Raw genomic sequence first — 16,719 nt, forward strand, 5'->3', positions numbered from 1 at the left:
TTAATAAGCTACCACATCTTAACACTGCTTACCTGACTTAACTAGTTAAACATATGGTAAACTGGATCGTGTTGTGGAGTGGCACTGTCATTCAGCGTATATGTTAATGTGTCTTTCCTGTATCAACAGGGTATATGCCTACAGAATTAAACCCCTATGCTGTCCATTTAAACTTCCCAGGTGGCGCTACGGTAAAGAAGCCACCTGCCAATGCAGGTGGAAGTAAGAGACCCAGGTTCAATCCCTGGGTCAGGAAGATCCCCTGGAGGAGGGCATGGCAACCCACTCCAGTAGTCTTGCCTGGAGAATCCCATGGACAGAGGAGCCTGGCAGGCTACAGTCTGTAGGATCGCACAGAGTCAGGCACAACTGAAGCAACATAGCAGGCAGCATGCATACATTTAAAGGGAACATTAAATGAATAACTTTTATACTTCTCTGGCTTGTCCTATCTTGAAAATAAACAGTACTGAATTTTGTTTATCCTTCTGTCTTAAGCTCCTGATACCCAACGCAAGAAAGCTGGCTGCCAGACGTCAGCGTCTTGGGAACTGGCTGAAGGCCCTGAAACACTGAGTTATTGCTCCTGCGTTGTTCTGGCTGTGGCTCCTGCTGCTGGGCACACTTGGGGTTTGACGGTCACATCAAAGCCCGTAGACTGTGTTGTGAGACCCGGTCAGCATGAGCCAGATAATTCACGGGTTTATTGCTGAGACTTGTTCTCCTGATAGTCGTGGTCAGGTGGTACTTGGTGTTTAGGTATGCTCTCTTGGTGTAACACGTATGCCTTAAGCCTGCTTTAATGCCTCAGCAGTTGTGGACTCATGGACATCTTTTCGGGGGTTTTCTGTACCTTGAAAGGGGACTCAGTGTCCCCTCAAGCCTCTTTATTGCAGCAATCAAGGATGTTGTCACCAGAGACAATGCTTGTCCGATGAGCTTGACAGTATCCTCATGAGATGATAGTACCCTTATCCGATGCCACCAGGCTGTATGTGGGTTTTGACGTTACCACACTCCACCATTTGCACTATGCTATGCTTATCTTTCTGCTGTCAGAAATATGTCAAAATAACAAAATAAATTTGACAGTGGCTGCCTGTGAGACAAAAAAAGTGCCTGGCTTAGTTCCTGTTTGGAAGGCGGCTGGTGACTGTGACTGAGAAATGTGTTATGACGATGGTGACATATGGTCTCTGTACCTCTGTGCTTTGCCCTCCTGACTGTGGCCACGTCTCATGGGAAGCCTATTTAAAGCAGCTGTGCTGGGACAGACCGGCTAGGATATGGGAAGACGGCAGACTTTGCTGGCCCAGGAGAAAGTCTATACAAGCAGCTACATAAAGCTCTGTTCATGTTGTTTTGCTGGGGAAAAAAAAAAGTCTTTGGTCCTCTAAACTGAAAGGAAAAGGCTAAAAAAAAAAAAGCAATGAAAGACCTAGAAAGCAGGCAGAGTTTTAGTTTTATAATATGGTAAATAATATTCAGCTCAACAACTTATAATCAGAACAGGCGGGATTAACTCAAAATACTCAGTTGTTTTAGGAATTTGTGAGAAATATAAAATTTATCATCCCACTTACACAAGTAAAACATTATAAATAATAGCCATTCTTCTTTGCAAAATAGCTTTTCTTCCGCATGAGAAAATTTGACTTTGTTTTCACTGCAATGAAAACGCAAAATGACTGCAATGCAAGCTTAAGGCAAGAAATTTTAGAGTTAACTTGCCTCTTTCGGTTCCTTAAAAAAAAAAAAAGCTTACGAGGCATTCTGTTACATGCATGTTTCATTTCATATGCATAAATCTCTTCATTCCCACAGACTAATAGAATGACAACAGAGGTCAAGGATACAGAATACTCAGCTCTCAGAAGACTGAGAATTTAGAGGCATATAAAAATGTCTCTGGATACAAGATTTTTGAAAAATTATACACATATAAACGGTTAACTGTTATAGAAAGCATGCTTAACAGCAGGTGGAAAATTTTAGGTTAGTTAAAGAGCCCTTCCTGATAACAAGACTTGTTAAAGTGAGCGGATTACTGAGTAGGTCTTCATAAGCCAAACGAAGAGTGTTGTTTTATGACATGATGGACCTGGAATGTATAAACATTCAGAATAACCCATCATTTTCCCCTAAAAGAAAAAAAAAAAACCCTTAACTTTTATGTCTAATGGAAGACAGGAATTTTTCTCAAATTCAATTCTCTCAGCTATCTAGTAACTATTTTGCCTCACTTTTGTCAGCCACCTTGACTGAGATCATAGAATATTTTTTGATAGCTTTTACAGAGGGTAATTTCACTGATTAAGATAAGGAGTTTAAAACTTTAACTCTCAACTGCTTGACAGTTGAAAGTTAAAACCAGGGAACTGCCAAAATAATTTCCTTTTATGTTGCATTATTATAAAGTGCAGTTATTATTTTTTATCTTTTCATATACTAAATGGGAGAGATGATAGTGATTTTTATGCTAATTTACTCTTGTTTTTAGCTCAAAGTGATCTCAGGCAGGTTGAAACTTTTGGTTAGTCTGAATGAGTGAGTCCAAAAGTTCTGCCAGAAGCTACTGCCTAGAGGTCAAAGGTATGGGCTTAAGAATCAGAGAGGCCTGGGCTGACTCACAGCTCAAACTGCTAGGTTTGACCTTGGAAATCAACCTCTTCTCCATTCCTAACACACAACGATAATAAGACTATCTCCTCTATAGGACACTTAACCAGGCTTCAATGAGGTAACAGACGTCAAGCACTTGACATGGAGCTTAGCACAGAAAATGAACAGTATTAATAGTATTACGTCTTATATTTGTTTTTAGACTAGTGACTTACAGTGTGTTGTTGATTCTGTCAGTCTTAAAAGAGGACCTGACTCCCTGACCAACCAACCCCATTCCAGTCTATTCTTCTAAAGTTAGAAGAGGGGGAGAAGGTGCCACCTGGTACCTGAAAAACCATTTCCCATCTGCCTCTGGCCTCTTGTACAAGACTGTCTATGGAGCTAAGGGACTTTTCTTCTTTTAAAGATATCTGATTCAAGTTCAAAGACTTATCCTTCATTCCAAAGAACACAAGCTATAGTCACAGTTTATGATGTCGTATGTGCTGTAATGCTTTGTTGTAGTTGCTAAATTATTCACAACCTCGGTTATTGCTTAGATCTTAAAAGAATTACAAGGGGAGGTCAAACTCCTTTCTTCAGTAAAATGCAGAGCTAGGAATAGTCCCATTGGGCAATAAAACATGCAAAGCTTAAAAAAATACATCTATCTTTAGATCATTAAACCATTACAAGATCAATCCAGATTCTTTGATTTGACTAAGACTCTTGCTGATATTTTTAAAGAAAGCTAAATCCCCCACGTTTTAATCTATGTACATTTCTAGCCACGGATTCTTAAAATTACATTTGAATATATTATTATTGTAGCACCTCAAATGCAAGATGCAATTTTTTTAAAAGTTTCACACTTTGGAAATTGGAATATATAAAATTATGTTGTGGTGGTACTTTTCCTTAAATACTTAAACTGATAGTGTACTTTGTAATTGATGGAGTCTTAGACTTACAGAGATACGAAATTCTAAAATCATCTTGCTTTGTGATTACTTCTACCTTGCGTTAATTATTGGTAAATGGGACAAGTTAAATATATAATAAGAAAGATAATTTAAAAGGCATCTTTAAGACTGAGGATACATTTGTACATGTGGATTATAAGCCAACAGTCTAGTTAATATTTGGACTCTATGTTTAACATTACTTTAAAAGTCCCTTAGATTTCTCCGAATATGATAGGAAATGTCGTATTTGTAATTGCAAAAGATCCCAAGGAGAGAAAGAGCCTCCCTAGCTTGTTTCTAGAAACCCCTTTCCTCATTTTCAGGGCACCTGTTTCTTTCGAGGGTCCCTGCTAGGGACCCAGTATCTTTAGGAATACTGAAAACCCTTAGCAACTATGTAACAAGTTGGCTGGCAAATATTTTAATCAACTCAATTGAAAAATAATAACCAATATCTAACTGAAACAAGAAGAGAAAAAGATGAAAGAAAGAAAGAAGAGGGGATTTACTTTCAATATTTAATTCAAATTTAAAAAAATCCTGATCACTAAACGTTTACAATCTACAAAAAGTTATTTGAATGCTGTCATTACAACAGGCACAGAATCAACTATTAGATCCTAAATCAAAATTATTTCTATGCCTGTTATCCACAAATCATGACTAAGAAACAAACTCCAAATACCACAAAACCCATTTTGCTGTTACCTAATCCCATCAGAGCTAACTGACAGAAAATAACCGCAGAGCTTACAGACAGGAACAAAGGTGATCTGTTTTGGCTCATTTTTTTCACCCACTTACAGAAAGAAAAAATAAACTATATGCTTGATTTTTCAAAATTAAAATTTAAGAGGACTCCCACTTTTTCCTTTAACTCTAAGCATAATTGATAAGCATAATAAGAACATTTAAAAAAATCTTCTCCTATGTTTGGCCCAATAGTTTCAGAAACTCTGAGATAATCTATTTTAGGCTTCACTGAAGGAGGGCTCCCTGCATAGTTTCTACAGCATCAAAAGAATCTTGAGGTAGGTACAGAGCAAGTGACGTTTCAAAAATACTCTATAAATATTTGAGTTACAACACGTATGACACAAACTTATTACCCTACGATCAGTATACTATTATTTGATGTTATGCTATTTGCACTTTTCCGAGAACTATGCTAAAAATAAAAGGCAGAAGAAACCAATCACTTCTTGCCTCCAAATGGTGTCATACTCACCTATACTTAATTGATTTTCAAACTCAAATATCTGTTATTTTCAAGGCTGTGAATTATACCAAATGACTTAGAAAAAGAAAAGCCAAGGCTTAATTTGTTAGTGAAACAAGGCCTTTCTTGAAATTCCTGTAAACTTTCATTCTGCAAAGCAACTCATCCACATTAAAATGGTCAAAAAGGACTTCATTTAATTAGTGATATGTAGACTTTTGCATAGAAAATGGTTACAGAGTAATGCATAGAAGACTAGGTACAGTAATTTTTAAAACAAATATTTAAAAGTATAATTTTGCATAATGTTTAACATTCTCATAATGTTTATTGCTTTCTCCACACAGCAGAGAAATTAAGTGCATAATAATACATGCTGTGTCTTTGTCTTTCAAACATAAAATCTCATGTGCTCAATTTCAAAGTATTAAGAGATTATTTTGTTGTTAAACAAAACAAAAACAACAAAACAAAAACACATTATGTAGCACTAGTCTAGGCATGGACAAAAATAATTTATGTACATCCCATTGAATACATTCATCTTGATTTGGGATCAAATGCAATCACAAGCTTGACAAAGGACGTTTAAAAATCGTGGCTTTTCTTTTACCATTGTTCTCTCCCTGCCTCATCACTTCCAGAAATGCAACTTCTCTCCAAAAGGTGACAATAGATTTTACACGTTATTGGGATGAAATCAAGAAGATAAATATGTAAAAATTGTCCAAATGATACAGAATAAATTAAACTTTTACAACTGGAGAGTTTTCAAGTTGGCATGAGTCAGACAGGCTCTGGTGGGCACATAGTAAGCAACTGCTTCTAGGTGCACTCTATAAATGCATGGTTTATATAAAGAAGCACCACGTTTTGAGCCATGAAAGAAAATGCCTGGGGGTTTGCAGGCAGGGCAGAACTGCTTGTTAATCTGAGCATTGATGTAATAATTGCTTACACTAATGCATTGCTAAATGTCACCACTTGGCAAGTCTGTACAAAGAAAGCAAACTAAGATAAAACTAGGACTTTCAACTTGAAAATTATTTTCAGCAATCCTTTTGGCCAATAAAAACCTGCTGGTTTCAACAGAGTGCTCTTCTCTTGTATTGAAGTATCTGCAGCCCTTCTGTCCCTTATCCTTTCTTAACCCAACCTCTACACTCTTCTTTACTTGTGCAATATTGTATGTTCAAAAGAAAACTTTACTAGCTCAGGCACTTATGAAACACAAATATTTTTTCCCATCTAGTTTCAAGAGAATTGAGTCAGGTCACTTTTCTTCCCCAATTCAGACATCCTGATGCACTGGCTGGATGGTATGGTCCATATATTTTCCAGGAAACTTCTAAATGGAAACAAGTGTGAAGTTTTCAAAAGTTGCTGATGTCAAGTTACAAATCGCCTTGAACCAAAACAGAGGAAAAAAAGATAATACCACATTTCCACTTGTGAGGTTTGTGTCTCAAACAGCTTTACTGTTCCTTTGCGGGTCTGCAGACATCTCTATGGCTACTTCCACGGTTGCAGAGGTTTTAAGCTGACTCGGAAATGAAGGACATTCAGTTGCTACCGCGAGGAGTTCCGTGAAACCTTAAAAAGCTCCTACTTCTGTGCCCCAGGGTCGATAAGGTTTACTGTTTGTTCCACTGCCTGTCTGCTGAGGGCTGGACGTGGCTGATACCGACAAGGGCGGGCTGATGGCTGTGGCAGCTGCCACGGCGGCAGCTGCGTTTGGGGGAAGCATGGGGAACGCCCCAGCGAAGGACAGAGGGAAGCTGTGCGCAGCCGCGGTGGCCGCTGCCGCGGCCGCGTGGACGGTGGCGGAGAGGGACAGCAGAGACGTGGAGAGAGGCGGCACGCAGGGGGCGACGCTGCCCGTGGCGGGCATCCGCAGGGCGGAATCCGCGTGGGCGAACGTGGCGGTGAGGAGGGCGGAGCCGTGGGCAGGAGGCACTTCCGACGTGGTGGACAGGCGACAGGGCGTGGACTCCGAGGCGTGGAGGCCGTTGGGTTGGAGCAGGGCTGCCGGGAGGTGGTGGAAGGCCGCCGCCCAGTGGTGCGGATGCAGGGCGTGATGGTGGTGGGCCAGGGAGGAGGTCATGGCCGCCGCCTCCCGCTGCGAGGCGCACGAGCTGAGATGCGAGACCAGGCGCACGCGCAGCGGGTCGGAGGAGTCCAGGCCTTCCACCGAGCTCAGGTACCTCGCCACTTCCGTTAAGCACTCCCGGAATCCAATGCTCATGAAGTCCATGGCAAGGGCGTGTGCGTCAAAGTAGCCTAAAAGGGGGTTCGAGCACAGTGCGGGCCAGGAGAGACAGCGAGGGAGACAGAATCATAACCATTAGAAAAGTAAGCACTGACTACGTTCCACCCTCTCCTTCAGAGATTTAAGTACAACTAGGAGAAGGCAATGGCACCCCACTCCAGCACCCTTGCCTGGAAAATCCCATGGATGGAGGAGCCTGGAAGGCTGCAGTCCATGGGGTCGCTGAGGCTCAGACACGACTGAGCGACTTCACTCTCACTATTCCTTTCATGCACTGGAGAAGGAAATGGCAACCCACTCCAGTGTTCCTGCCTGGAGAATCCCAGGGGCGGGGGAGCCTGGTGGGCTGCCGTCTATGGGGTCCCATAGAATCGGACACGACTGAAGTGACTTAGCAACAGCAGCAGCGATCCTTTCTGAAGATGTTGCCAGCTATTTATGGCCGTAGTTTTTGCAGACGTTAAGAAAGTGTGCTTTGCAATTCACATGTGTGACAATTCTGGTAGTGCTATACACTACAGCTGTTCTTGCAACCAAATATCACAGTGGGGGTAAAAATTAAGAACATCTGTGTTTCAAACACTTCCAGAAAAAAAAAAAATGGTGTCTCTTTTGTATGGTGGGACAGTGAAATTCTCTAGTAAACTTTTGCACGGGTATTACAGAGGACCAGTCTCTCTGTCTCTGTCACATGAGTTAGAGATTAAAGGGTTTATCGGAAACATCCTCACTCCCTTGGCATTTGTAGCAGAGATGTGAAAAACACACAACCAGATTGAGGACTTTGTTAGAAATGTGCTAGAACTGCTTAATAAAGTCACACATGCTTCGTGACTCGTGGTGGTTTTTTTTTTTTATCGACAAAATGAAAACACCATTCTTTGTATGAAAAAAATTTAAAGAAAAATGATTTTTTAAAATGTGGTTACTAATTTGAAGATCGGATTTTTCTATCAGGTAATAATATGAGGCTCCTTGGCTGCTATGAGGTTACTATAACTCCTAGCTTTCCTGAAGTTCAAATATAAATTTATTTCAGTGGTTATCTTAGTTTAAGTTTTTTTCTGGCATTTATTCAAGAAAATGTATGTTAATTATGTCCGTGTGTATGCTTGTACCCCTACACATAAGGTTATTATCATAAAAATGGCTAAAGTCCATCACATTTATGAGAATCTCTTTTTATCCAAAGATAATATATTAGAATAGAAAATAATAACATCTGACTAGTATCAGTTCCAATTTAGGGTACTGATAATAATCAGAGATTTGGGGAAATGTCACCACTTTGAATTAGTGACCTCTAGTATGTACAAACACATCCCTCTCAGATTTTTTTTTCTCATTTGCAAGTTTTTTTAAAACAATTTTCAAATTAAAGTGTAGTCTGCTCACTTTGGGGATGTGTGTATATATAAATGACAAATATCACATTCAAACAAGGTTATTTTCATCTAAGGCATTTACTGTATTATCTTTTTGGTTTTTGTAGATCAAAGTATTACCTGTTTCATTTATCATCTATTAACATTTAAACTAACTTATTCTATAGTTTGACTTTGGAAAAATAGTTGTCACAGTATTCAAAGTTCAAGAGCTAGAATTCCAAGAGAAACCTGGAAGTCCCAAAAAATAAATTTGGGGAAAATATATATACATAAGATAGTTAACAGCACAAAGCTGACGTAAGAGAATATCATGAAATGTGGAAGACAAGCAACAAAAATCATTATCATCCCAGGCCTTCAGCACAGTTAGCCATAAAGCCCCTGACATTTAGGAGGAAAGTTCTTCCTGAAGAAGATGTCTCCAAAGAAAGATTTCACATTAAGTGTCCTTTGGGTTCTCTGTAAGGCTTTGCAGACTTCTGACTTCTGTGAGAGAAGGGAGGTAATCATCAGAGTAGACAGAGTCCAGAAACCCAGAGGGATCTAGAAATTGAGGTTACTCTAAATCGTCTCTAGAAATTACTGCCTTAGCAAAACAGACTAAAGAATAGATCAAAAGAACTGAACCCCAAGAGCTTCCAAGAATTTTCACGACTAGGCACAAAGTAATTGAAATTGGTGATTTGCTGGCTATATATTGTTGCACGTGGCTGAGTTCTCTGTTGCATCTTAAGGCATAAAAATTATATAATTCCTATTCTGCTGCTGAATGCAGAGGGAAACCACGATGAGCAGCTGTTTCCTGTGACTGGATCTTGGGCCAATAATAATAGCAGAGGGGTCCACGCCACCTCCATCACTGCTCTATGGGCTTTAGGTGACTAAACTCACAACACGGTGAAGTGAACACTCTCACTGTCCTCATTTTATAGGTGAAGAAACAGGGCTTCAGAGAAGCTTAGTAACTTATCCAGGATCACAGAGCTTAAAAAAAAGGAAAAATAGCAGAGCCAGGATTTGAAACCAGGCAACCTAACCGCAGAGTCTCTGCCCTTCGCCAGTACATTCTGAGGCCCCATAGTTGCTGTGAGTCTAACAACTTGCACCCACACTGCCAGCCCCTCCTCCCCCCAAGGCCCACACATTCTCTGGTGAGGTGACCTCTCTAATGACCGGGCAGTCAGGCGACTTGTATGGAACTTGCTCGCAAATGTCTGTTCACAGACTATTTTGGGACGGATTTTAGGACTGTTCAGGTAGCCCAGAATAGCAACCAAGATGGAACTTCGTTTTTATACTAAGGCATAAGAACAATATTACTCTTTAGAAGTATAGCTCATGCCAACTATTTGAAACGCTGATAATAATTCTTAGCTTTACAGCTAACAGTGCCGAGAGGTAAAGCAATCAAACAGCTTTCCCCTGCAGCATCTCTAACTCAATCAGCCTCCTAATATCTTGAGGTAGCATGTGTAGAGACAGACTCAGGGGGCTGTGGGGACCCTTGAGAATTCAGTGCTGCTAGTACAGGCCTCCACATGTAGGTCAACACCTCTGTCTCAGTTTAAAGGTGGGGGCAGTGGCTAAGCTGGGCTGGATCACTGGCATCTACAATTTCATCCAGTTCTCTATTATGTAAGAATGTTTGCATGCTTTGCGGAGGGTTACATTTTAATGAGAAGAAATCACAATTCCATACCCATTCAGTATGTTTATTCATGCAGGACGGTTCCTTGACCAGGGACAACAGAGGGTAAAAAGTCACACTGCGCGTGAGGGCATCTCTTTACCACAGTCACCCTCCACCTGACATAGGTAGAAAGACGCTCAGAGCTGATGTTCCACAGGTCCTCGGCTGGAGTTAAATACTGAAATACTTGGGCACCAATTGGTAAACAGCTCTTTCTCTCCAGTGCCCTGCTTCTGCCCTGATCTAGGGAAAATGCTGGTGCTCTGCACTAAAAGTTAATGCTGAACAGAGAGAAGCCTCTAGGGTGTAGCTGCAGGGCTTCGTCTTTGTGGTACCCTCTCCTCGGCCAGTTATCAAATATATGGACTAGCACCCTTGGGTAAGACGAATACCAAAGGCCTTCTTGAGGGTGAAAAAGATACAATGGGCAAAATCAAGTCTGAGTGATATGTGAGAAGTAAGATAATGAAATCTGAATCAATCAGCGTTCAGGATCTCAAGTCCATTTATACCATGAAGTGAGGGTCTGTCCCTGAGACCCCTGGACTATTCTTCCCTAAATCACTATCTGGTACAGAATACATCTCTCCATGGCATTGGGCCAGGGCACCTGCTCCTGTTTGCTCTCTGCAGGAATGACTGTTCCATCAGTGATTTCCAGGACAGAGATTCACTACCTGCACTTGAAATGCTCTGTGTGGTCTAAATCCAAGACCAATCAGAGTCTGAAAACAACAATGAAAATTCACTTCTTTTGGAATAGCTGCATGATACTGAGTCCTAGCCTTGATTTAATGGGTGGAGGGGAGGATGGTGGGGGAGGGAAAGAAGAAGATAAAAAGATTGCCTCTAACCTCCTGTTTATATTTGGATGTTTGTGTGTTTGTTTCGTCTTTGGTACAAATTCCAGCATGCACTTCTGAAAGTCCCAAACAAATCTCTGACCAGGCTGCTGTGAATGAAGCCTTACTCCCACAGTACTATGAAAGCAAACACAAGCCCAGGGTCAAGTGCTTCTTTTGTTCCAGAAGTTCTTTCCCACGAGTTCAATCCTGCCATTAGCATTGATTTCCACGGCTTTAATCTGGGACCTCCTATCTCAGCTTGTTAAAGAACTGTTCAACTATGACTTCCTTACAATCCTAAGGAGAAAAAAATGAAAAGAGAAAGGCAGAAAGGAGAGGAGGAATGAAGTCACCGACTTACCTTTACCCCCAGTTGCCTGCAGCATCTTTAAGTGATCTACTGTCATTTGAAGTATTTCAGCTTTTTCTAACTTTGCAGATCCCTGAATAAACAAATAATGAAGTCTCATAAATCCTATGGAAACAAATTTGGAACAATTTATCCTGAATGTTCATTTTCCCTCTCACTAAGAAATTCTCAGTTTAATTTTTTCACAGAAAAAAAATCTGAACTCCTTCCAGATTTCACATGAAGACACTAATTATGTCACACCTAGTGACAGATATTTGCCATTTTAACTCTTAAAGAATAAAAGGCATGGTAAGTAATTTTTTTTATCACAAAAACAATTGCACTATGATCACTCCACCCAAACTATTACAACTGCAAAATTCTCAAACTTTGCATCAATTTCTGCCCTAGTTAATAATATACTTTATTAGGTGAGATAGAATAGTCTTCCCTGGTGGCTTAGACGGTAAAGAATTCACCTGCAATGTGGGAGACCCCGGTTCAATTCCTGGGTGGGGAAGATTCCCTGGAGGAGGGCATGGCTACCCACTCCAGTATTTTTCCCTAGAGAATTCCATGGACAGAGGAGCCTGGCGAGCTACAGTTGATGGGGTCACAGAGTTGGACACGACTGAGCAACTAACACTTAAAGGGCAACTCACACTTAAAGTCTGGATCAGCTGAATCCAACTCTGGAGCAAAAGGAGATAGGATCTCAGCAAATTATTGTTAAAAGCATATTTTTCAAAAATAGAATTCTAAGATGCCTTTAAGGTAATCCATACTACACTACTGTAGGTAGTACCAAAAGTGCAAAAAGGGAGACTTTCAGAGTTTTTTTTCCCCAATAACTACCAGCAGGTGTCACTGTAAATTCCAAGATCATAAACAAGGAAGCATAATCTACCTCTTCATCTAGTAAGCATCAAAAAGGCTTAAGGATATCTGAATGCTTTAAAACGGCTCTTAATAAAACTGTCTTGGAAATATATTTTATGCCCATTCCCCCATTTTAAGGCATCTCTGGAAACCAACTGGAATACAAATGTGCCACTTCAAGCTGTCTCAGAGGGCTGTGGGTGGCTTCTAATTTCTTGGAAGAGCAAAATAATTAAATCAGTATGTTTTCTTGAAAAGGAAACTGCAGTTTATTTCAGGTTCCTATGCTTTACTTGTTTTGTGAAAATTGTCAGCACCCAGTACATGGTGAGAGTGCCAGAGTTATTTAAACTGCTCAAAAGCACACTCTTCTAATCATATTGTGACACAGCCAGCTCACCAGGGTTGGTCGCCAAGCTCAGCAAATGGGAAAGCCTGTGTTTATGGTAACTAACTGCCAAACTACTGAGGTCTGCTTTTAAGGTTTGTTTTAAGTCGACAGTTAAGGGGGGGAAAAAAAAATCTAACAACCCTCCCTCCTCCCCCCAAAATCACTGAACTGTTCCTTATAACTGTAGACATTTCAGTACTGAAAGTAAAAAATGTCACTGATTACTGGTATTTTCATTTTCAGCGTGTTGTGGGAACTGCTACTAATCAAAACTACAACTTGCCCATTATATTTAGCTTATCAGTTTTAGCATACAGAGTAGGTGCCTTTTTTCTTTTAAAAATGTATAATCAATAACATACGACACCTTGTACTTCTGTTCATGTTCAATTTTTCCATGAAGAGGAACAGGAGTTTCAGTGAAAGTGACTAATAACAAAACTGCAGTTTCTGGATGATTTCCAAGGACTTTGTGGGGCTTGCTTTATAATGTTTGTGGTTCATGAAACAACAAAGTGGAATAAACAAACAATGGATGTCTTATATCCTATTTGAAGTTAATTGAAAGTATAACATCTTCAACAAGGGTATGATGCCATGCTGTTTGAAAGATGCTGTTAGAACTCTGACCGTCAACCATGGAGGCCGAGGGAAAACCACAACTTTTCCAAAATGACAGAGGAAGATTTAAACATTTGGCTTCCTACTTTATCAAGTGTGCAAAATATTTTTTCCTTTTTCCTTTTTTTGGTAAACAAACACTTGAATTCTGAAAAGGGGAATTTATGGCTAGTTTGATTTTTACCAAACTTTCACAAATATGCCTCAAAATAAACATGATTCTATTAACCCAGGGATTAAAAATGAAACCAAGTGGTTTGGTAAATAAATTTTGTTAGTACTATTATTTAGGAAATAGAATGAGAGATGTTACTTCCTTGGCTTTGGCTATTTTTTTTTTTAATAAAAAAGCTTACTTAAAAGAATAGTTAAAAATAGTTTGAGACAAAAAATGAAATTTCACGTAGATATCTTTTCTGGTTTTTTTTTTTTTTTAAGAAGACTACTACATACAACTCGGTTTTAAACCACTACTGGTATTCATAGCAAGAACGGAGAAAGCATGGACACGTTACCCTGAAGGGGAAAATAAGCTAGAGAATGGAAATGTTTTTCAACTTCATGATGGATTATGTTTTTAATAGTTTTGCCACAACAAAGCATTTTATTGAAATAGCTGCTGTGTGCCAGATCAGGGCACATACACCATTATTTTAATGAGCTTTAACAAGAACCCACATTCCCAGATGAGAGAATTAGATTTTTTGAGCTCTTTGGTGGGATGGTCAGGGGTGGGGGCAGCTTACTTGTTTTTCAAAAGCAGTTGGCACCAGTCGTCTCAACTCAGATAAACTGTTATTTATCCGATCTCGACGCCTTTTCTCTATTATCTATCCCCCAAAAAAGCAAAACAACAAGAAAAATTTATGAATACACAGATGATAAAATGATTCATAACGGAAAAATACAACTGCTACACGTTAGGCAGGATTACAGGAAACAAAAAGAAAAAAAATAAAGAATCACATACCCCTCTCCTTTTCTTTCTCGCCATAATCTGAGATGTTGTTGTTGGCGAATTCGACCTAATCACAGAGCTAGCACTTTGCCTACGAGATAAGAAGAGTTTCTCAGGTGCTGGTTGAACATAACAATTGTTTCTTCTGGGTGCTTGAAGGCACCCACGAAATAATTCAGAGAGAGAGCATTGCTCAGATCAGTGTTATTTTATTCTTCTTATTCTTAACAAACTTTGCTTTCAGCTCTTTCATATCTTTTCAGGAAAGAATCATGCCATTTTTTTTCTTTTAATGAGTAATCCAGATGCCAAATCTACTGGCAGAAAACATCCCTAAACTTTTATTGGTCTCCCAATGAAATACTTATGGGCAGTCAGGGTGAGAAGTTAGATATTAGTACTTCCTAGTTCCACTCATAAATGTTTCTTAAAAGTCAGCTAATCTCTAATAGCATCCCTCCTCCTCCCTGAGGTCAGACCCACTAAACAAAGCAATGCTATTGTAAAATAAAGGCCATGTTTAGCAGTATTATCAAACAGATATACAGTCACCGTATGTCAAACTGCTGTTCCTAGATGCAGTCTTTAAGATAAACAGAAATTATCTTACTATTTCAAAACTCCAATTAGTCATACAGAAAAAAAAAGACAAATTCAATGTTTTCTGTGTCAATTTTCCAAAAGAATGACCCCAAATTAAATATGCCACCAAGAGAAAAATTAAAATTAGATCAACTATTAGGTAAATACTTTACTTTGAAAATAAAACTCTAGGTGAGTATCTCTCAGCCTTCAATCTAAGCTTAAAACTCTTGAGTTGTAACCCATCTTCAGTCTGCTAATAAAAAAATATTTTGTATCAAAAGTTCAATCAAATCACTGCACTGTCACATAACTTTTTATGAAACATTCTAGTTGGTCTCTGTTTCTCTTCATAGTTCATGGATACTCTGCTTTTTCATGTTCTCAAATTCTCCAGGTTCCTGTTATTTGTTCTTTCATTTTAGAAATGTTGTGCACACCAGGTTCTTATTACCTCACCTTCTCACTTCTGGATCTTATTTCTGAATTAACTGTTCCCCTCATTCCCACCCCTTCTCAACTGGTTTCACCTTTCACACATCTTTTGGTTTTCAAATCTCATTTTTTTTAAGATGACACACTTTAATAAGATACTTTGGAAACAATATTTCAAGTAAATATCTTTGCTTCTGCTGATTCCAGGCTAAGGTCTGTACATATTAGAATAATATTGAAAGAAAACCAGTTTTCCAAAGGTAGAAAGAATTTTACTCTTGAGTGACAGCTGCAGATAAATAATTAAGGAGCTTCTGGGGATGCCAATTAGAAGCAATTATCATTTGACCCGCCTTGGCATTAAAACGCCTCCATAACCTCCCTCTGTCACTGCAGAGTGGAGGTCTGGCTTCTGTGATCACGACCCCCGATCTTTTCCAGACTTAGGAACAAGCAGTAAGAGAGAGGATGCCCGAAAGACTTGTCACTCACACCTCCGTCAACCAAGTTACACTCGACCAACCTGGAAATCTCAAACTACTTAGCCTTGCCATCGCAAACTGCTTTAATTTCTTCAAAAAGCAAGTCATCTTTTAGCATCTTTAAAAATTAAGTCTCCCCCCCCTTCGCCTGGCCCATTTTGAAAGTGCTCCCCAACACAATTTCGGTGGCGGGTGCGTCGCGGGGTCGCCCGGACGTGCCAGTCCCCGTGCCCAACGCTGACAGCCGGGGGACCCTCCTTCGCCAGCCCCTGCACACTTCCAGCCGCGTCCCCCGTCTTCTCGCCCCACCCCTCGAGTGCAAACCCACATGCCTCGCCCCACCCCAACACGCGCTCCGCGAGCGCCCACCACTCAAAAGTATTCCAGGCAAAACTTTCCCCTGCTCGGTTAGAAGGCGGCGGCGAAGAACCCTGGGATGTCCAACGAACCGCTGGTACACAAAGCTCCCCGATGCCTCGGGCTCCGGACAGCTCCCGCCGAGCCCGCGCTCACCCCGAGTAATTGTTCTCGCTCCCCACGTCGATGGTCTCGTCCATGTCGCTCTCAGAGGTCGTTTCCTCGCAAGGGCGCTTCATCGCGGAGAGGACCGCGCGGGGCGCAGCCGGGCCGGAGCCACGGACGCCGAGCGGGACGCAGCGCCCTCCCTGCCTTCCTCCTCCCGCCCGCCCTCCCTGGGCCCCGGCAGGCGCGGCTCCGGCGGCGGCGCGGTCAGCTCCTCGCGGCTCTTTCCCACGCCGCAGCCCAGCCCGGCCGCAAGAGCCGGCGCCGGCCACGCCTCCCTCCCCGCGCGGGCGGGGCCCCCTCGCCCGCCACCCGCGCGCAGGCCCCCGCCCGCTCCGCCGGGCACCGCCTCCCCGGGGGCCAGCGTGACCTGGGATTGGCTGAGGCGGAGGGGCGGGGCCGCACTGGCCAATGCGGGCCGCGGAGCTCGGGCTTGAGGCGTGGGAACTCGGCCGCGCCTCGGCGGCCCCGGAGCTGAGCGCGGGTGGGGAGGCGCCGAGGCGAGCGGGAGCGCGAA

General features: G+C 41.4%; 1 protein-coding gene across 1 annotated transcript; it reads right to left on the reverse strand.

Moving 5' to 3' along the window:
* Nucleotides 1-4,959: 4,959 nt before the first annotated feature.
* Nucleotides 4,960-16,429, reverse strand: HEY2 (hes related family bHLH transcription factor with YRPW motif 2). Its single transcript, XM_004011142.6, has 5 exons — nt 16,194-16,429; nt 14,194-14,272; nt 13,970-14,053; nt 11,342-11,423; nt 4,960-7,068 (listed from the first exon to the last, which is right to left on the reverse strand). The coding sequence occupies exons 1-5, from the start codon at nt 16,274-16,276 to the stop codon at nt 6,383-6,385; spliced, it is 1,014 nt and encodes a 337-aa protein (XP_004011191.2). The 5' UTR covers nt 16,277-16,429; the 3' UTR covers nt 4,960-6,382.
* Nucleotides 16,430-16,719: the final 290 nt, after the last annotated feature.

Source organism: Ovis aries, chromosome 8 (assembly GCF_016772045.2).
Source record: "Ovis aries strain OAR_USU_Benz2616 breed Rambouillet chromosome 8, ARS-UI_Ramb_v3.0, whole genome shotgun sequence".
Taxonomy (NCBI): Eukaryota; Metazoa; Chordata; class Mammalia; order Artiodactyla; family Bovidae; genus Ovis; species Ovis aries.